This window comes from Plasmodium berghei (assembly GCF_900002375.2).
Source record: "Plasmodium berghei ANKA genome assembly, chromosome: 2".
Lineage (NCBI taxonomy): Eukaryota > Apicomplexa > Aconoidasida > Haemosporida > Plasmodiidae > Plasmodium > Plasmodium berghei.
Genome location: NC_036160.2, coordinates 581,575 through 604,545, shown reverse-complemented (window position 1 = coordinate 604,545; position 22,971 = coordinate 581,575). Strand labels below are relative to the sequence as shown.

Genomic DNA, 22,971 nt, shown 5'->3' with positions numbered 1-22,971 from the left:
GAATATATATAAAATATATAATTAGGCATTTTTATATTATGAACAGCGGATTGAAAAGAAGACGCAATTCTTAAAATATTAAATAGATGAATAGTAGCAATTTTATAATTTTATAGAAAAATTACACAAAAAATTAAAACATTTTTAAAGTATGATATAAATAATAAAAATTATAATATAAACAACGCAGGATATATATACATAAGAAAGTGCTATTTGAATATCGAGATTATATATCTAAAACTAAGTACTAATTTTCTATGTAATTAATATTAAAATTCTTTAAAAAATGTAAACGTATAAAAAATTACCTTTATATAATATCTTTTTTAAATACACTCAAGGTAACATATTGAAATTTTTTTTTTTTTTAAATTAGGATGTCCCTCTTAGCTGTAAAATATTTTAAAAAATAATAATGAATAGCACTAATCATTATACGAAGAACAAATTCCTTTAAAACAGCGTGCATGAAGTATTTTATACTAGTATATTATGTGAATATATGCGAAATACTTAATGTTGTAATAAGACAATTATTATAAATAAATATAATATTTTTGTTTTTGAAAAGTTAAAAAGGAAAAAATAATTAAAACATCATTACAGATGTTCAAAAGAAATATTTTTTATAGAATAGATATTATAATTCAAAAAAAAAACATTGCTAATTAAATATATGTACATAAATAAAAGGAACGCTATATATATGGACTGTATTATATTCATATAACAATTACATTTTATCCTTTATTTGAATAAATATTATGTATATAATTCACATAAAAAATGTTTTGTTCTCTCTTAAGTTTATATATCTATGTATATAATTTTTTTTAAAACGATGTTCCTAATATTGATAATTTGAAAATTGGCACTTATAAAGTTTATGAGTTTATTTTTCACCTTCATTATACAAGTGCATGTAAACAATATGCGTATTTTTGTCACAAATATAAATAAATGTAATGTATTATTAAATTAAAAACGCATGAAAAAATGATATACAAACCAAACTTTCTTAAAAAGAGAAAGAAGCAAAATTATTATGGTAACTTCAAACAAAAACAATGTATAAAAACAATTTTATTTATTAATATGCGATTCAACGCTAAATTGTTAAAAAACTAATATGTGTAATATAGTTTATTTAATAATAATGATTTATAATAACGGATAATAATTCCCAATTTTATGCTTTGCACATTTTAGTAAAAGGATTTTTGGCATTTGAAACATTATCATAAATCTACGAAAAAAAAATGAGTGAATTATGTAAAATAAAATCTTCGAATTTTGGAGTAGATGGATATCATATATTATAAATTAATACATTTATCCAATGACTGTATATATTAATAAATGTTAAAATTTGTATAATATAAAATAATATAAATGATGAATGTAATTATTATGTTATTAAAATATTTATATTCTTACAGAGCTGACACATGTAAGATCAACATGTTCATCTTCCTTTTTAATGAAAAATCCGAGTAAGTTAACAAACAATTTTTTTAATTCACCATTTCTAATGTCGATTTCAGAATTTACTTCAGTTTTAAATAAATTTGCACTTTCTAAGATAGTGTTTTTATAGAATTTTTTATCAGAACGGTTGTGATCGTTTATATTTGCTGACGCATAGACAATTACTGTTGTGTTTTCTGATATCTACAAAATTATAAAAAAATATGTGTATTTGCATAAATAATTGGGAAATAGTTAATGCGAAAGTGTTATTCATGTAGGAACGAAAAGAAAAAAGGCTTTCTTACTTCAAATTTTTCGGCTAAAGCATAAAAATATTTTTGAGGTAACTCAAAAAGGTTTCTGCAACGTTGTTGTACCATTACTAAATTTGGACTATATACACGAACAACTTTTCCTAAAAAAAATATAATTTTGTATACATACAAATTAAAATATCACGAGATTTAACAAAATAGTAGCATATAGCATTGATAATAAAGCAAGAAATCATACGTAATGATAATCATATATTAATTGATTGATTAATTAATTATATTTTTATTTACCTGTAAGAACGTTTCCATCGACAATTTTTATACGATTTAAATCACATATCTCCTTTATTATGGTATTATACTGATGACAAAAAATATATAATTAATTTTACTATTTTAACTTAATTTTATGGATTGAAAATGGTTTCTTGCGAATTCATACCTTATTGGAATCAGAGATTTTATTATTTAATTTTTCAATTATTGTATGACCTCCATGATTCTTAAAATATACGCTTCTACCATTATTATAATTAGAAATTAATATGTAATTCTCTGTACTTGTAGCATGATATTGTAAATGTATCACAGCTTCGTTCATAAGTTCTGCTGCTTTCCTAATTTCTTCAGGATCTCTGCATAATAGGGGGTTTTCTGGGTCACTTCCTTGATCCAAACTATTATTGACCGGAATAAATATATTTTATATAGATTTTTATTTTGTAAAAGAAAAATAAATGTATTTATAGATGTTATTTTGACGATCAATGGTTATTTATGTACATATTTGCATGAATATGTATATACTATTATCATAAATGCTCACATATGTATAGTTATATTGATGTAAATATAATTATATATATTGTATTATTTCTTATGTAGAGGCATACGGAGCAGGACTATTTGCAATAGCTTTATTGTTCATATATGCAAATACGATTAAAACACAAAAAAATAATGTTATGTACCATTTGCTCATTTTTGAATTTGATAAACAAAACACTAAAAAATATAGATAAGGGGGTTTTAAATATTAAAAATCAACAAATAGGAAATGTGAGGTATAACCAAAACAAAGGAATTTTCTAAGAAATAATAAAAAACTAATACTCATTTAAAAAAATAAAAATAATTGGTTAAACACTAATTAATGTAATCATTTAATTATTTAATCGATATATATGTTTATCGGGTTTATAAATATTATTTATTTTTTTATTTTAAAAGTCACATTATAAAGCAACATAATAACAAAAGTTTTCGTAAATAATATTAATCCAAAAATATTGGTTCTTAATTTAACTAATATTATAATATCAAAAAACATAATTTAATTTACTATATTGTGGATATACGATTTTTTAATTTTTATAATTCATTAAACTAAATTTATAAAATATTCCATTGTGTGTAGAGTTATATATTATAATATACCTTATATACGCATCAAAGACAATATATATTTTGTGTTATCCAATAGAAAATTTATAATATAAAACATTAATGTAAACAAAATTATATAAAATTAATATATAGTTTTATATAACTATAATTATAATTGTAGATACATATATTAATTGATAAGTTATTATGGTAAAGATATATATTATATTAATAATTATATCAAAATAATAGTTTTATTATTTTTCCATTTAGTTTTCATATTTTTCTAAATACATTATTTTGAGTAAAAAAGTGTCTTTATTTTTAAAAGTTACAAAAAAATTATATAAGGTGGGTATTGCATTATGTATATGCCTGGTTGCAACTATTTATTACTACAATAACAATATACATAATCGGTAATAAAATAACATCATAAATTTGATATTGTGGGAAATTACATTCCTTGTGATATTTATTATTAATTTTGATAAAAATTTACTAAATAATAATTTTATAATATTATACTAAAATGGCATAATTACGTATCGTTAAAGTATTGATGCCTACGTTTTTTTGTAAATTTGTGAATTGTAAAATATTTTTTTATATAGAAAAATAAAAGTATATATATATACAAATATAGGAAATATGTTTATTTTTTAATACTAATATTATTGATGTGGGATGGCCAAGTTTTATGAGGTTCTATATTTTTGATATGGGCTCAGTTCTATAGAATCAATGTTTTGGATTAGGGTTATATTTTTATTAATTTTTATATATATTTTCTTAGTGTGAATTATTTCTTGAAGTTGATAAGTTTTTTAAGGGTAAAATTGTAAGAATTAACAAATTTAATTCTAACATTAATTTATACCATAGTATTGTCGTAATCGAAAATGTAGTAATAATAATGAGCAAAACATTGCTTTGGGTGAGTATTTATTTATGGAATTAAAAAAAAATAGTCGTAACCAGTATTATGACTATTTCACAATGTGACTATAAGTGATAAATTATATAAAATACAAAATAGCAATAAATTTACTCTAAAGGAATTCCATGAAAAGCATTTAGATAAATCAATAGAATATTTTAATTATTGGGAAATTGTAAATAATGGTTTGAAAGATGCTAATCATGGGAACATGCGTGAATTTTACACGTTATTTAATCATATAGGTAATACAATTGCATATTACAAAAAAATGGCAAACGTAAAGAGTTTTCTAAGAATTTTGCCAATGTTTTAATAAATATAGATCCCTTTATGAAAATATTTTTGAATGCAATTCATATCTGCATTTATTGAATAAATTAAAAGTATATATAGTCGATTTCAGAGATTTTGCTGTTAATGAAAATAAAATTAAAAAAATCGAAGGTCGTCTTCAAAAACTTACAGCGACAAATAAAAGCTATTCATATTTTGCGAAAATTTTTGAAACATTTGACTTCAATAATATAAGGTATAAACCCAAAAATAAAGTAAATATCCTGAGTGATAAAAATAAAATAATCATATTAAAGAATACAAACAATTTGGAATTTCAATTATAGTTCTTTTAATACCCATTAGTTTAGCTATTATGCACAAGGTGAATAAAAATAAAATTATGAAGTATACAATTTTTAAAATACTTTCTCACTACAAAATATTATATATTTTTCATAATTTTACGTTAGTATTTGTCATTTGAATGGAGAAAACAACTGAAGACAAAAAATGAAAAGGTTATAAATTGAATTGGATGGAAAAAACCGATGCGAATAATTATAATAAGTTGATACGAGAAAAATGACAAATACGATTATAAGCCCGCTCATGGGAAAAAATATCACTATTAAATATATATACAAACTTATACAGGATGCCCCTGTGCCATTTATTAACTTATTTGTTTTGTTAATTTTTTTTTTTATAAAAGAAAACTAAATTATCTAGAGTGATAAATTTAACTTATATTTGAAGCTGAATTTAAAAAATACATAAATTTAATGAATGATAAATAAAGATATATCTATTATTACAAATAGTTTATTTTATTGTATATAAGAACACGGTTAAAATTCACTTTCTATTTATAAAAAATATAAGAATTAATAGGAATCAGGCTTATGCTTTTATTGAATTTTTCATATTTTATTTACTTGTTTTCGCATGTTTTCTAAATATATTATAGTAAAACGAAAATTCAACGAATATTTTGTGCGCATTTATTAACTATATTATATCCAGTGGAATTTTAAATAACAAATACTAAATTTATTAATAGTTTAAAATATAATTAGTACACATTTTTAATGGAGATAATAATTAGCAATGTTGTTTTATTTCAAAATTGATCCACATAAATCCTTTAAATTTTTAATAGTGCATCCATATTTTTGACCATGAAGAAAATAACTAGGTTTATAACGATAATTAAAAAATACATTTTATGTAACATTTAATACAATTATCAAATGCTACTTTCATGTTATATATAAAGGTGATTATTAAAGGATTCACTTAGTTTCCAATTATAATTTTATTTTCTACAATTCCAATAATAGCATTAGTCACACACATAATGAACTAATTTAAAAAATATATATTTTTTATAAAGTTATGTCTTATTGAAAAAAATACCACTAAAAATATTTTTTAAATGTAAAAAGCGACTCCCTAAATCACCAATGAAATTTGGTTGCATTAATTGTTTGCTGTAAATATTCAGTAATAATTACATAAAAATAAATGTATTGCTTCATAAAATCTTTCTATAATTGTTTAACTATATTAATTGCAACAATAAACCAATGATATATATTAATAAAAGCTCCAATATTATATATTTTTTTCATAATATAAAATGTGTATATATATATATACTTCTACATTTTTTACTTAAAATGCTGATAAGTGTGCATAATAACATTATAAAAATATATGTAATGCTTATTGAAGTTTTATTTTTATTATATAATGTTTAATAAATTATATATATATTAATAAATATTATAAAATCACATAAATAAAAATCAAATTGAAACAAAACCCTGAACCCTAAATATGGGGTCCACGACCTGAACCCTGACCCACAATATAAAAACTATATAAAAATTATGCAAAAATTATGACCAAAAATTACTTTTTAATAGACAGTTTCCTAAAATATGTAAATAATTATTATTATTCTTAAATTGTCACTCTCTTCGAATTATATACTAATTATCCATTTTCTTCTTAATGATTTTAGCTTTTTTCTTAAATTTTTTTGAACTTTTCTCCGAAATCCAAATAACGAATGCTAATATAAAATGTTAAGAAGCGTACGGTTGTTTGTTAATGTTTACATATATATAGTATTTTTTTTTAATTCCTTATTATTTACCTTATAATAAACTCCCAATAAAATTGATGCTGCAAAAAATATAATTGCAGTTGAAATTAGTGTATTTTTTGTTACTGGACTTGGTGGACAAGCTACAAGTGATGGGATATCACTACACTTAACACTATTATATTTATCTTTAAATTTATCATAATCATTTGATAAACTATACCATAGTTGTGAATAAGAACTTCCTTTAGTAATATCCAAAGTATTTTTAAGTTTTTCACATTTTTCAAAAAATGCTCCAGCATTTTTTAAACATGTCATGCATCGGTTGCTTGCATCAACTTCAATATACATGTTACATAATGATTTAAATGGATCATAAAAATTAGATATATCTTTAATATTCATATTCATCGATTTTATTTTATTTTCTATAACACTCTGATTAATCTTATAACCACTATTAGTAGGTATTTTTTCCTCATATTTACTATTTGTTTTTATATGTTCAGTATAAAAATCGTGTAATTTAGTGGTTCCATTTTGTATTTTTTGATTTAGTTTATAACTTAACCATAAAATAGCATATTCAACCATTTTATCAATCTCTAAATTTTCATAATTATCAGCACCATTCAATAAAGTTACTAATGTTATAAAAGTAGAAATAACTTTTTTGACATCAGTATCACAGTTATTATCAGGGCAATAATACTTAGAATAACCAATAGAATTACGTCCTCCTTGGATTTCCGGATTATTAGAAAAATTATCAATCGCTTTAATTATATCACACTACGAATATATTTTACGAATTAAACAAAAAATGTATTAATATAAATGTTACTAAAATTAAAATTAATATAATTTGTAGGAATGCAAAATACGAATAATATAAGAAAAAATATATATACCAGTTTAAAAGACATTATAATGAAATTCTGTTATAATTTGGAGATTATGGGGGGTGATGTTGTTTATATATATTGCATAGAATATATGGTATATTTACTCAAGATCTTTACATATAAATTATCTTTCGTTAGACATATTATTCTTAATTTTAACTTCATGTAAAATAATAATACATTAGTATTACTAAAATTATATTATACTTATTTTATGGCAGTTAGCTAAATTACCTTAAATAGAAGGTTGCTTATACACTTTTGCCATATGTATATATGATGAATTTTATACAAAAAATACTATTCTTACTAGCACTTGGTATAACTTTATTATAAAAATAGATATACTTTTATAATGAATTTAACAAATATATACTTATACATATGCTTTAATATAGAACACAAACAACGTCATAAAATTCAAATACTACACAAATACAAAAAATTAAGAAAGTTATTATTATTAGAATTCTTAAAATATATAAATAGTGATTTTTTAAATATATTAAATTTGTGTATACTTGTTTCTTATAATATATATTATAGTTTTTTCTAAAATAATAGCATTTTCAAATTTAGTTACATGCCTCATTTTCTATACAAATTATATAAATTTATATTATTTGTATTTAATATAGATAAATTAAAAAATAATTTTAATGCGTTAAATAACTTTATTTTAATTCCTGCATATCCCAATTTAGAAGTATTCTCTGTTGGATAATTTTATTATATATTTTCCCATCTTTTACATTATTTAAAATAACAATTAGCACTGGACCAGTATTTATAAGCTTAAACAAGTATTTGAATGCATATTATTTTTAAAAAAATGCTTAGTAAATATTAACACATAAATAAGTATTGATGCAAATTTTAAAGTATAATATAAAGTTATGTTTAATTAGGTTGTTATATTGCATTTTAAGAGAAGAGAGATAAGATATATTTTCTCTTTTACTATATAAATTTAGATAAATATTCGCTAAATGTTTTGCACAGTTCATTTTTATTTTATATATTCTATTGTTATAGTTATTAATGCATATACGTTCAACTAATTTATTAAAAATTCTATATGTTATTAATTCTATGGTAAAATAATGTTGTTTTAGATTAAAAAATTATTATTCAATAAAAACTAATAATATAATACAAGTTAATATGGAATAATAAAATGGCAATTAACATGAATTGAGTCTTCATCATTTTCTCCATGGATCCAAATTTTTATAATATAAAATCACATATCCCAAATTGAATCTTTAACAAAAATATATAACATTGATACCTTTATAATGCATTATTATGTGTTTTTTCGATAATATTAATGTTTAATTATATGAAGGTTTCACAATAAAATAATATTTCAATATTAGTTATTGGTAGAGTATTTTATTAGTTTATATGTATAGTCATATAATAATAACGCATGTTATCTATCATATTATTTATAATTACTATAACTATAACATTAAATTTTATTAATATACTTATATTTTATTTTTTAACTATTTTAAAATATAATTTATATATACATCATATCATTAAAACTTACAAATTAATAGTGATTAATCTATTATTATACCTTATGATAAATAAATTATGGCGTATAAATCAATTTCTATTAATATAAATATAAAATACAAAAAGAGAATAATAACTACAATTAAAACTTAAAAAAATATTATATATAGTTCAATTTTTTATGTATTACAAAAAATGTTAGAAGCATAATAATATTTTATAGATTATGTTACATTGTTGATTCTCGATCTATATTTTATTAATATTTATTATTACAGTTCAGTTGAATAACACGATTTAAATCAAAATAAATATGATATAAATAATAAGATTTATTAAATAAAATGTTTCATCAAATAAAGAAACATATTGTGTTATGCATAATTCAATATAACTCCGGGTTAAAAAATCTTATATAATAAATAATTATGATATATCATAATATGAATTAATATATAGTCAATATCTATATTAATATATACAATATAAATATTTTACTTTAACCATATTATATCGATATGAACAAATAAAATAGAACATGTTTGCAACGAATTAAGGGGGAATCAATTATATTGATCACAAACTATAAAAAATATATATTAGATAAATAAATTTATAAGGAAATAAGTTATATGAAAAATTAATTTCAATACATAAAAATATATGTGTATTGATAAACTTTGCATTTTTTACTTGTGAATTTTTTTTAATGTTTAATATTTTAGCGAAAATGTGAATGAACTTCCTATATTTCTGATTGATATATATATGCACCGTGAACAAATTGTAGATTTTAACGTGCATTTAAAAAAAATTTTGAATAATTAAAGTTTCTATGGGCTATTTAAAATTTTCTTTTAGTTTGATTAATAAATATATGAGTATATATGTTTGCCACCGTGTGGGAAATACAGATACTATATTATGCATTTATTTCAATATTAGAACTTTCGATACTTTTTACTTTTGATCCTTTTAATAATTTTTTACGTGGGAAAGGCTTAACTTGTTGTTCAATCCATAAACGTAACTGAGGGTTCTTAACAAAATTGTCAGCAATATCATTTATCCATTTAATAATAGACTTTTTGTAAGCATTTTTTTCTTTATTACATAAAATTTCAATATTATAAATATAGTGATCTTCTTTTATTCGTACCCAATTATTCCATTGCTTTTTTTTCAATATTAGTTTTTTTTTGCTACACATGGTATTCGTTACGATTGAAGGCATATTTATATGATATCTGTACTTATTTTTTTATATAATAAAGCATATTGTGCATATAAATTATTTGAGTGGAGCCATTTATGTGCTTGCTGGGTTTCCCATTTTTCTAATTCAGCATTGTTTCTTTCTATCATTTTTTTAATTACATTTTCAATGCCTAAATTTAATAGTTGCCATTCATTGTCAACTTTCTTTAAATATTTTTTCCATCTTCTTCTTTTCCAATATTCTGTTAACTTTCTATAAGAAGTTTTTTTTTTATCAAAGAAATAACACTAATTTTCCCCCCAGTTTTGTCTAAACGTGTTGTATCATTATTTACTGATACATTTTTTGGAGACTTATTGGAATTTGTTCCAGCAATCAAATTCTTGTCTTCACGTTCTTCTGTTTCAGTTATCTCACCATCAGTATATTCATTTTCGCTATTTTCTTCATTATTATATTGATCTTCATCACTATTTTCTCCTTTTTGTTTCCATTGTATGATCTTGCTTTCGGGCATAAATAAAAATGTTTTCAGTCGATGCTTCACGTTCTAAGAAATATATTAGAAAAAAGAAAAACAATATGTATAGAAAGAATATTTTCTTTCTTTTAATGATCTTATAAATGAAATATATGGTAATATTACTAAAGGAAAAGGTTTATATAAATTATGCAAAGGGTGGTAAATGGGGACAAAAATATGAATATAAAAACAAATATGTAATGAAGTATAATAAATACAAGCATATGTAAATATATATTTTTGGCGTTTTTATTTTATATATTACCGAATAAAGTATCTTTTTGTATAAAGGTATGGAAGGGAAAATAAAGAAATAAATGAATATATATGAGATATATTGGAGGTTAGAGTGTTGCTTTTTGGAATTAATTATTTTACCCACGTGGAAATGCTATTTTTAATAAATTTTAATGTTTATACATATACATACATGCTTCTTTATTTATAGTTTTCTATATATATATTTAAAAAAAATGTCTCCTTGAACTAAAGGTATATATATAGTCAGAAACTTAAATATCATTAATTATTCCTTCTCAAAGTTATTTTAATTATAATGCCACATTTCAATCTTGTTTATACAATAAGTATTTTATATTAATAAAAGTTATCTTTTTCTTTTAATGCATCTAGATTCTTTTGTTTTTATATCGAACTATAAAAATGGATGCTTTGGGGCATACTTAACAAATAAACATTTTTTTAATTAAACAATTGAAAACAAAAAGTATATCAAGAAGATCATATAAAATTTTTTTTTAAAATAAACTAAAGTATCATTTCAATATTATATATATGTAATATCATGAAATCATAATAAAACCCCAGATGCTATTGAAATGCCGAATAAATCTACATTTCTGGGGAATTGTTATGATGATAATTTTATATTTTTAATATAAAAAACGTGTATTTATTTAAATATTGATTTTTGGAAAATTTTGCTAATATATTATATTTCTTTTTTCCATAATTCTTATATAATGATAATTATATAACTAAAAATAAAAATTGTTATATTTTGTATTGTCTCTATTCATTGTTATATTAATAAATAAAAAAAATATCGTTATTATTTTTTAATTATTAATTATATTTTTGATGAATAATATAATTTTTATATAATTCTATAGAAATTAATAACACGTTTAATGTTTTTTATGGTATACTTTCATTTAGTTTACTATGTATTTTTTAAAATTTAAAATATTATTTACAAAATAATAAATAATTGGGTATTTTTATTTTTGTAACAAGCGAATATAATAATGTTAAAGAACATCATCATTATTAAAATTTATTAATAATTTTTTTTAATTACCAAGCCTATATTATATAATTATGAATTCTCAGTATAACCAGTCTCATAATAAATTAGTCGAAAACAATAAACCTATCACTAAAAATTAATATATAATATAAAGCGTTTTGTTCATTATATGTTATAATTATTTAATTAATCGTTTAATACAATTTTTATAATAATAATTATTATTAATATCATTAGGATTAGTTTTATTATTATTATTAGGATTAGTTTTATTATTAATATCATTAGGATTAGTTTTATTATTATTATTATTATCATTATTATTATATGTATTTATAAAAGATTTACGTTAAATTTAAGAAACAATAAGCTTGACGATATGTAAATATATTAATCCATGCTAATATAAATTTTATTTCTTTGAAGTATTAATAAGATATAAGAAAAGAGAAGAAAATATATTCTCAAAAAAATTCGATAAATTTTAGAAATAATAGGTCCTAACATGCAAGACGCCAGTTTAGACATAAATGATTTTTATGATTCAAGTTTGAGCATTTTGGATAAGTATAATGACGGCAATTATGATGGAGAAGAAAACATATATACTAAACAAATTATAAACTTTCACCAAACAAATTTTGAATATAGTGATACATCATCCAAATTAAAAGATATAGAGGATGTGAGAGAATTCATTAATGAAATTACGAGCGAGTTAGAAATATCGAAAAAAGAAAACGATAATAATAGGGAATATGAAATAGCAGTGGAACAAAATATAGACAAAAGGCTAGTAAAAAAGGATATAGATCTCCTTATATCAAGTTGTGAAAATTTAAAAGAACTGAAACATAGTGAACATATCTTGGATATAGATGTTAATAACTTTGAAAAAAAATATAATGAAGTTATTTCAGGAAATAATTATAATATAGTCAAGTGTAATTCAAAATTTGATGAAACGTTCAAACGTTTAGTGAAGAATCATGCATTACTCTTTCCAGTTGTATTATTGTGTTTAATTTCAGGAGGATTCGCAATTCCATTTGTTATTTTATCAGTACATAAAACGGGATACACCATTAATAAGCTGTTTAAACTCATAAAGATACTCAAAAAAAGATCGAAATATAAAATAAAAAAATTGAAGACCAAACACGTAAAACAACCAGAGTCATCTATTAAAGAGCCCACAGACGGTTCCAACAATATAACATCTGGTCAAGGAACTGAACATCACCCTTCTGCAATAAATGTAAAAGAAGATATATGGAAATAGCATCTTCAAGATATATATTTAATGAACACAAATCAATTGCATTTTCAGTTATAGTTATTGTAATACCCATTACTTTAGCTATTATGTATAAGGTAAATAAAAATAAAACTACTAAATAGAAAATTAAAAAATATCTATTACGCAAATTTTGTATATGCATAAAAAAGAAAACAGCTATATATTTTTATTGTTTTTATGTTAGTATTTATATTATGGATGTGGAAAAAATCGAAGAGAAAAAAAACAAGAAAAAGCTTATAAATTTACTTTCTGGAAAGAAAACTGAAAAGACAGTTATAAATTAATCTATTCAAAAAAAACAGGATAAAAAGTTTACAAATTCATCTACTCAAAAAAAATAGACTAAAAAATCTATAAATTCCATTTATGTAGAAAATTTTTCATTATTAAATATGCCAAAACTTATGTAGCCCGACCCTGTACCATTTATTAATTTAATTTTTCATTAATTTTTCTTGTTTATAAAAGAAAAGGCGATTCTTTGTAATGATAAATTTAATTAAATTTTATTTTAGTGTTAAAAATATATGTATTTGTATTTAAAAGATAATTTATAATTCAAACAATAATAAATAAATTCCATTTCATTTGTTAGTATAAATAATTAGGAATTCAATATATGGGAGCCACGTTAAGGCTCATTTACCCTATTTTTATAAAAAATATAGAATATATTTTCCATATGACGAAATGATCTATGATAACTAATGTGCTATATTTATATTTTATTTAAATAATATTTATAAAAATAAAGGCAATATAATGCTTATCTATTAAAGGTACTATAATATATATTTAATGAATACGACAAAATAAAGCATTTCTTATCAAATATACTGCATTTTCTGGTTTCACATGTATTATTCGTTGTGATTTATACAAGGTATACTTGAAAACATGAATAGTTTATATGATTTTAATAGAAATAATATATTTCGCATTGTATATTCAAAAATATATTATATAAATAAAATAGTTACATATCTATCTATGGAGACTATATTTTAAAAAAACGAAAAAAAATAAAATGTAGAATATTATTAAATAATATTAAACATTTGAGAAGTGTAAAAAATAAAAACGCGTTTAGATGCAAACAACAATTTTTGTTAATTGTTTTTCATATATTCGAATATATTGATTTACAATATATATGTATATAATATGTTATTACCATAATTAACATATATAAATTTGGGTGTAGACATGCAAAAATATAAGTTTATAAAATATCAAACATATTATTAAATGATCCTTTGAATTATACTAAAGACTTATTTATATAAAAATATGCAAAAAATATATTTTAGGTTGAATTTGTCACATAAACTTATTTGTTTATAATTAAAATAATATATTCTTTACTAAAATGGGTTATTAGAAAAAAACATAAATATAAATTTTTTCGCAATTATATGTTTATGTCTATGATGATAGCAGTTATTATATATTTATATGATGTTATATAGATATAAATCAGTGCATTGATTTATTTGTATTTTAAATATTAAAAACAATTTTGCTATATTAAATATAATGGTTCAAATAAACAAAAAATGCATAGAACAAATACAGTTTTATGTATTTAGAACAAATTGTTATATATTTTTTTTATGCATTTAAAATAAATTATATTAAAGTAAGAATAAAATATTAAATTTTGGTAAATTATAATTGAAGGATTATAAATGTGTAGATGCTTTAAAATAGAAGCAATATATAATTATAATATAATTTCATAGATATCAAATAATTTGCTTATATAAATTAAAATTAAACAAATTGTATAAGAACATATTTCTAATAATTTAATATTAAATAATAGAATTATTGTTTTACAACAATAATAGATAAAAAGGAAACTAAAAAAGAATAAAACATATATATTATTTAAAGCGTACTGCTTCAAGGAAACACTTTTTATTAATAAGAAAATGAATAAGAGGATATTTAGTTTGTATTGTCTTGTATGTCCTTTTGGATGTATCAATACATTTCTCTGAACAGAAAGTGAGTTATCAAAACAAAATATAAACTAATGTTTAGAAAATTATATAATAGTGGTTATTTACATTTTGTGACGTATATATTGACGCATATATACATTATTATATTTATTCTCTTATATGGTCGATCTAAGTTATCTGTATTAAGAAATAGAATCATTCGTGCTATCAAAAAAATAAAGAGAAGTACCAAAAAAAATGGTACAGAATATAAAAGCAAAACCCAATTAAATAATAACAATAATAACGATTCTATTGATGATAAAGATGATTATGAGTGTTATATATATATTATGAATATGATAAAACATATTATGAAGAGGATCATGAGTATTATATATATATTATGAATATGATAAAACATATTATGAAGAGAATTATGGCAACGATTGCTATAAAAAATCAAACAACTACTGTGGTTGCTTTGGTTGATTATATAAATGTTAAAATAAACACAATTTATTTATTATAAATTGTTAATAGAAGACTTATATATTTACCTACATGGAAAATGTTTCGACTTATTTGCATTATTGTATATAATTTGTGAAAGAATGTTCCGAAAATAATTAATAATTGGGATGCGATAAATACGTTTGCTATAATCATAGTATTTATTACTTTTATGCGTATAGTTTTATAATATACACATATGTTTATATTTTATATAATGAAAGTAAAATTAGACAAATTTTCATCTTTTAAGTGTATTAATAGAATAACGCTATAAACAATTTCATAGATACACTACATTTGATTAATTGATTCAATAGTATTATGGTAATATATATATGTATGAAAACACATTTGACTCCATTATATATGTGTTTTTTATTCATAGTTTTCTTTCATGATTGTCTTTTATATGCATAACTTAAATAAAATTTTTTTTTTCGTAACGTTAGAACAAAATATTAATATATATAACATTCCTATATTCATAATTGGGTTCTTCATAGTTAAGTGGGAATAGTAATTCTATCAAATTGTATAAGACATAATCACTAAATTAAATTGCTACTATTATATGTTTTATTGTTTACTAATTTAAAAAAATAACAAACTCGGAACATATTTAATTGTACTATTTTACATGAAAATCACACCAAATATTTATAGAATTCAAATGTAATTAAAAATGACAAAAAACTTAAACATATTAAAAAAATGGTATGTACAAAAACAAATCTTACTAAAAAAAAATATTGGATATGTTTAGCATGAATATAAGAAAACGCCCTTTTAAAAATTAAAAAAGGCAAACAAAAACATGTATAATTTTAATTAATTAAAAAAGTATATAACTTGAAACATTTGCAAGATTTAATGATTTTCTTATTACTATTATTATTCGATAAAAAACATATATTATATATAATAGCTTCCCTTTTTGCTCATTGGGATTTTTCAATAACTATTTTTAGGGCTATATTACTTCATATTTCCTTTATTTATTCCATTGTTTTATTTTATTTTTCATTTTCTCCATCTCCGAAATATGATGCAACTTCTTCATCTAATTCTCCATCTTCGTGTAGCCTACTTGAGTCCTCTTCATTTATTGGCCTTAATTCTTATTTTTCAGCCGCCTTAGGTATTGGAGGGGGTACTATCTTGTTTATGTGTGTTCATTTCCTCTTCTTAAAAATACGGCCACTTCATCAACGATAATACCATTGGTTTCTCAGGTAAAGGATTTATCTAATTTAGTTTGACGTATTTTGGAAATTTCTATTAACATTGGATCGAATTCATCTATAAATTGGAGATCGGGAAAATCAGACTCCTAATCCGTATTTTCAAGTGATTTCTCTATCTAATGCCTTTTCTTTGTTTTTTTTAAGAATAAAAACTAAACAAATAAAAAAATTAATTATTATAGACATATTTATATAATATGATCTATTTTTCTCGTTTCTTCTTATATTACACAACCCTTGAAGCACTCTCAACCCTGAACCCTAAACAGTACAAATAAGAGATTTTCTTAAATAAAAATATTCATAAAATGAACATATTATGATATATATAATTCAAAATAACCCTGAACGCTTCAATTTTAAAGTCAGATTCAAAGAATCTGAACACAAAACAAAAACTATTAATTATATTTATTATTCTAAAGAATCGTCTTTTCTTTTATAAACATAAAAAATAAATAACAAATACAAAATAATAAATGGTACAGCATCGGCCTCCATAAGTTTATATATATTTAATAATGGATATTTTTCCCAATAAATGGAATTTATAAACTGTTTATTCTGCTTTTTTTGAGTAGATGAATATGTAAACTTTTTGTCCTGTTTTTTTTGAGTAGATGAATTTGTAAACTTTTTGTCCTGTTTTTTTTTAGATAAATTTATAATTATTTGCACTTTGTTTTTTCGATTAGTTGGGTTTATAACTCTTTTTGTCGCTTCATTTACACCAAACATATTTATAACCTTTTTCATGTTTTTTTTTTTCTTCAATTCCTTTCTCCATCCAAATGGAAAATACTAACATAAAATTATGGAAAATATATAATATTTATAGTGAAGAAATATTTTAAAAATTGTATACTTCACAGTTTTATTTTTATTTACCTTGTACATAATAGCTAAAGCAATGGGTATTAAAAGCATTATAATTGAAATTCCAATTTTCTTGTATAAGTTGAGTGGATTGTCATCTATTCCTGTTGCTCCATTTAATTTTACTTCGGTTACTGAATTTTCATGTTTAATCACTAAACTTGGCATTGTTTTTTTAGAACCTTCTTCATTCTTTTGATCATAATTTTTTTTTTCAGATGATTTCTGAGGCAATTCTGATGTTCTAGTTTGTTTCGTAGAACTTGATGGTGATGAAGCTTCAGATGGAGTTTCTTGAGATGATAATTGGTCACCTCCTGGGTCTGTTTCCTCAGGTACATCGTTATTGAATGTATAAGCTTCTATTGCTTTTTTAAGTTGCTCATTCACATAACTAATCGTGTTATCAGTAAAATTTATAAATTTACCGTAAACATTTGTTAGCGCTGGAAACACCTTTTCATATAAGTTATTGCCAATATTAGTAAATATAATACTAAAAAATGAACTATACGTTTCAAATTTATTTTTAGCAACATCTATATATCTCGAGTTATCTTTGCTTTTCTCAATATTTTTTTTTTCCTTAATTTGTTGGAAATCCACACTTTTAATTCTCCATGATTTTGTTGCTTCTTTACATAATTTCTTACAGTTATTTATTTCTTCTATCTCTTTAATTTTTGGAAGTTTATTTTGAATATTATTATCTCTTTTAAATTTCTCATAAGCATTTTTTAAAGTCAACAACACATCACAATAATACTCATCTTCAAAAACCTTAATTTTTTTATTAACAAGTTTATTGGATTTTTCTTCCCAATTACTAGTAAAATTTGAACAATCGGAGCAATTTGAAGAATCGTTGGTATATTTAGTAATTACATTACACAGATCATTAAGTAACTCATAAAGTTCATGCATTTCATCAATTTTAACATTCATTATGTTTTCTTTTTTTTTGATTTGATCAATATGCTCTTTGTAATATTCACCATCTTTTATAAACGTGGTATCAAAATCTGATACGCTTCCGTATTCCCATGTTTTAATTAATTTCATTTTATCACTTAACCATAGAATAATATACGTGATATATTCGTTATTTTCATTTTCAGATTCTATATATTCATCTCCGGTGATTAAATTATTAATTAATAATGTAGTAACAGCGCTAACTACTTGACCAATTGTTCCACATTTTCCTTTCCCTGTTTCCTTGCTAATAGGACAATAAGCATTGTATATTTCAGTATCGGTATGATTCTTCTCGAAAGAAAAATTATCAGGCAAATATTCCTCAATGTCCTTAAATGCTTTACACTGCGAAAATATTATAAAAATTAATAAAAAATATATTAATGAAATTTTATTGAAATTTAAGTTAATTTATAAACAATGCAAAACAATAAAATAAAATTCATTTTATTAAAAAATGTGTATACCACTTTGAGAGTCATTGTGCTGAATTTTATTTTTAATCTGTAAACAATTTGTCATAATGCTATTTTGCACATAAGGAATGTGTTGTAATAAAATATGTTATCCGATTAATGGTCTTCTATATAATTAATATATATTTTTAAAGAAATTCTATTAGTTTTAATACTAAATTGACATACAATAATAATAGTATTAAAAAGATATTTAATTTTTATTTATGACAATCACTAAATTTCCTTAAGCGGTTATTTGTTTAACATTTTTATCATATCTATATATAATACATTTTATACGTAATACAACCTTTTTAAATAATATCTTGAATAACTATATTGCACAAATTCATGGAATGTCATAAAAAAGTAGATTAAATTTGTTTGATATAATAATATATTTATATTATAGGTTTGCGCATGAAAATAAATATATATTCACTACTTTTTTAATAAATGAGTTTCAAAACTTATGTTACTATAAATACATAAAGAATAAGAAATATGTTATTACTATGGTTGTTAAAAATGGATTTGGATCTCATTATTTGAATGCCATGTATTGATATATGTTATTATTCAATGAGGAATATTACACCTTTTTATATTATTGCCAATAAATGAAAAGACATTTTTTTGTTTAAATTATAATATTTAATAAATAAATTAATATTATTTTTTCTAATTAAATGATATATTGTGTGCATTTACATTTAATCAATATATAAATTAATGATCCATTTTAAAATGTGTAATAACTTTGTTTAATCTTAACACGTATTTATATATAAATAAAATTAATGAATAGTTTTGAGTGCATATCTCATTTAATTTTTAAAATTAAAAAGCATAATGTACAAATTAGTTTAATTGAACTGTTACAATTAAAGTATATCATGAACATAAATTTGTTTGGGGGTAGCAATTAGTATATATAAAATGTGTATTTTATTTTCATTCTTATTATTTAGTATATAAATGATTAAAAAAATATATTTTAAGCATTGAAGCAAATAAATATAATTGTTTTCATACAATTTAATCTAAATATATTAACTTTAATTTTAAAATTTGATTCATCTTTGGTTGGAATAATGAATTAATCTGAGAACCAATATAACATGGGTTACCATTTTAAGCACACATTTATACTTATAACCTAAATATATATTATGTATTGTATATTTTATAATAAAACGTATTTATTTTTAGATATAAAAAACTATTAAGGAGAATTATATAATAATCAATAAAATTTGTATTCCTCTATATGTTTCTATATATTTAATAATCCCATTTTCTATTCGACTCAATTTATAAATATTAACATAAACACTAACATAAAAATCACCAAAATATATAATACTTTCCAGTGGACAAATATTTTTAAAATATTATACTAATTCTTAAAATAATGGGTATTAAAATAAATATGTCTTTAACGTAGCTTACTTTCTTTAAATATATTTCTCCAAATAGTACTTTATACTTCAATTCGATTCCTACATCACTTCATTTATCATTCAGTTCAGGTGTCTCTGAGGGAGGAAATCATAAAAAGTTATTTTCTTCTAGTTCCCCTCCTTCTATCCAGTTTCTCATATTAAACGTTGTAATTATTTAAATCGAAATTCTCTTCTAGGACCAAGTCAATTCCAATATTTTATCAATTTCTCCATAAAACATTAACCCAAAATTAGCAATAAAATACAAAATGACATAGTTCAACACAATTACCATTAAGTTATATTAACACAAAATCCAATTCTTATAATTTATCAAAATATATTTCTTTATTCGTTTATTTTCATCCTCATTTTTTCGTACATATTTACACTTAATATAAATATTAAAAACTACAACTTATCCTTTACATATTTAAAACAAATACTTAAACTAATAAATATTATCAAATTATAAAAAATTAAATACAATATAACATTTAACCCTAACCTACAACATAAAAACTATATACAAATTATGCAAAAATGACTCCCCAATAAATAGCTTCTTATCATATATCAATCATTATTACTATTCCTGAAATAGTCACTATTTTTCGAATCATATATTAATGATAAGTTTTCTTCTTTATTTTTTTGATTTTCTCTTAAATTCTGTTTTTGAGATCGTTTCCGAAATTCAAATAACGAATACTAATATAAAAACGGTAAAAATATAATTTTTTTTGTTAACGTTTGCAAATATTTAATGAAAATAATATTTAAATATAATATTTTTTAATTCCTTATTATTTACCTTATAAGAAATTCTCAATCAAATTGGTATTGCAACTGCATCGATAAAACTATAATTAATTTATTTATTAGTGGTGACCCTAATGATGCAATATTAGAACTCAGAGGTGTCGTTAAGTGAACTGATTGATTTGTTTCACTAGATGATTCAGCAGTTTTAGTTCCATTAGTACCTTATATGAAAACTGTTTTAGGTGTTATTTATGTTGGTAATTGAGCAATATTTATTGATATACTACGAACAGCTCTGTTTTTTTCAAAAGTATTATAATAATTGGATAAAACAAGTAATACTTTATTGTATGAACTTTCGTCATTATTATTATCATCATTAAAAAGGTTTTGATGCTCATCAGCAAATTTATTAGCATGTTTTGAAAAATCGCTACTGCTTTTTTTCGTATAAGCAACATTCATATTATATAACAATTTAAGTAATTTATAAAATTTAGACATATGAATATTATTAATATCCATATATTCCTTTATTGCATCTATGACTTCCTTATAACTTTTATGTATTTGGTTATTGATAGTATTCTCAGTGTACTTGGTGTTATTTTCTATATGCTTAGAATAAAAATCTTTTATATTGGAAAATTCTGCACTTAACATTTTATTTAATTTATAGCCTAACCATATCATTATACATACAGTCTCATCCTTATAAATATTAGAGTCAAATAAATAACCATTATCACCGAAAACATCATTAAATAACCGTAAACAGCCAGCATTAATCTTATTGATATCAGTGTCACAATTATTATTAGGACAATATTTGTTTAAAAATACACTATTAAAATAATATTCTCCAGATTCATTTAAATCATCGGGAAAAAACTTCCACATAGTTTCAAACTCTCCATACTAAGAAACCGTTTTAAAAAATAAAATAAAAATGTCTATTAAAATAAATATGTTATTAATTTATAGATAATATAATATCAAAAATGTTTAATAACAAACATTTCTATTCAATAAATTGTATGTACCACTTTACTAATTGCCATATTGAAATTTTATTTTTGAGCTATAAATTAAGTATGTCATATTAATTTCATATATACTGCATCAAAATAGGGGATGCAAGCTTGTATTATATATATAACAATTATCTGTAGTTAACCACATTTTATTTTTAGATTAATTTAAAATTAATATAAAGTAATAATACAATAGTAACATCATAGTAAGTTTATATATTATTTATACAGATTAGCCAAACTACATTAAATTGGAGATATTTAATACATTTTGGTCATATATATAACATAATTTATGCTTAAACTCATGATTATTAATAATATCTATTATATTTTTATTATAAATTTTAAGGAATTTTATAATGAATTTAAAAAATATATACATATGCTCTAATGCAAAACATAAACGTCCTGAAATTTAAATACTTCACAAATATAAAAATAAAGAAAATTGTCATTATTAGAATCCTTTAAAGTGTATAAATACTCATTTTTT

General features: G+C 21.3%; 4 protein-coding genes and 3 pseudogenes across 4 annotated transcripts, besides 3 other annotated features; 2 read left to right on the top strand and 5 right to left on the bottom strand.

Annotated features, from left to right (window-relative positions):
- Window positions 1–1,192: 1,192 nt before the first annotated feature.
- Window positions 1,193–2,730, bottom strand: PBANKA_0216701 (fam-a protein; the record flags this gene model as incomplete). The annotated part of the gene is made up of 6 exons (XM_034565774.1): window positions 1,193–1,249; window positions 1,441–1,674; window positions 1,779–1,888; window positions 2,040–2,109; window positions 2,191–2,425; window positions 2,642–2,730. The coding sequence occupies 6 exons, from the start codon at window positions 2,728–2,730 to the stop codon at window positions 1,193–1,195; spliced, it is 795 nt and encodes a 264-aa protein (XP_034419882.1).
- A 1,091-nt stretch (window positions 2,731–3,821) lies between these two features.
- On the top strand, window positions 3,822–4,883 carry PBANKA_0216081 (annotated as a pseudogene).
- Window positions 3,822–4,883: a sequence feature (BIR protein, pseudogene;~PIR protein, pseudogene).
- A 1,457-nt stretch (window positions 4,884–6,340) lies between these two features.
- On the bottom strand, window positions 6,341–7,392 carry PBANKA_0216061 (BIR protein; the record flags this gene model as incomplete). Its single annotated transcript, XM_034565763.1, has 3 exons — window positions 6,341–6,430; window positions 6,515–7,258; window positions 7,378–7,392. The coding sequence occupies 3 exons, from the start codon at window positions 7,390–7,392 to the stop codon at window positions 6,341–6,343; spliced, it is 849 nt and encodes a 282-aa protein (XP_034419881.1).
- A 2,428-nt stretch (window positions 7,393–9,820) lies between these two features.
- Window positions 9,821–11,031, bottom strand: PBANKA_0216041 (annotated as a pseudogene).
- Window positions 9,821–11,031: a sequence feature (tryptophan-rich protein, pseudogene;~tryptophan-rich antigen, pseudogene).
- Window positions 11,032–12,415: 1,384 nt separating this feature from the next.
- On the top strand, window positions 12,416–13,192 carry PBANKA_0216021 (fam-b protein; the record flags this gene model as incomplete). Its single annotated transcript, XM_034565752.1, has 1 exon — window positions 12,416–13,192. The coding sequence occupies one exon, from the start codon at window positions 12,416–12,418 to the stop codon at window positions 13,190–13,192; it is 777 nt and encodes a 258-aa protein (XP_034419880.1).
- A 4,141-nt stretch (window positions 13,193–17,333) lies between these two features.
- Window positions 17,334–19,255, bottom strand: PBANKA_0216000 (BIR protein; the record flags this gene model as incomplete). The annotated part of the gene is made up of 3 exons (XM_034565741.1): window positions 17,334–17,720; window positions 17,808–19,118; window positions 19,241–19,255. The coding sequence occupies 3 exons, from the start codon at window positions 19,253–19,255 to the stop codon at window positions 17,334–17,336; spliced, it is 1,713 nt and encodes a 570-aa protein (XP_034419879.1).
- Window positions 19,256–21,252: 1,997 nt separating this feature from the next.
- On the bottom strand, window positions 21,253–22,502 carry PBANKA_0215900 (annotated as a pseudogene).
- Window positions 21,253–22,502: a sequence feature (PIR protein, pseudogene;~BIR protein, pseudogene).
- Window positions 22,503–22,971: the final 469 nt, after the last annotated feature.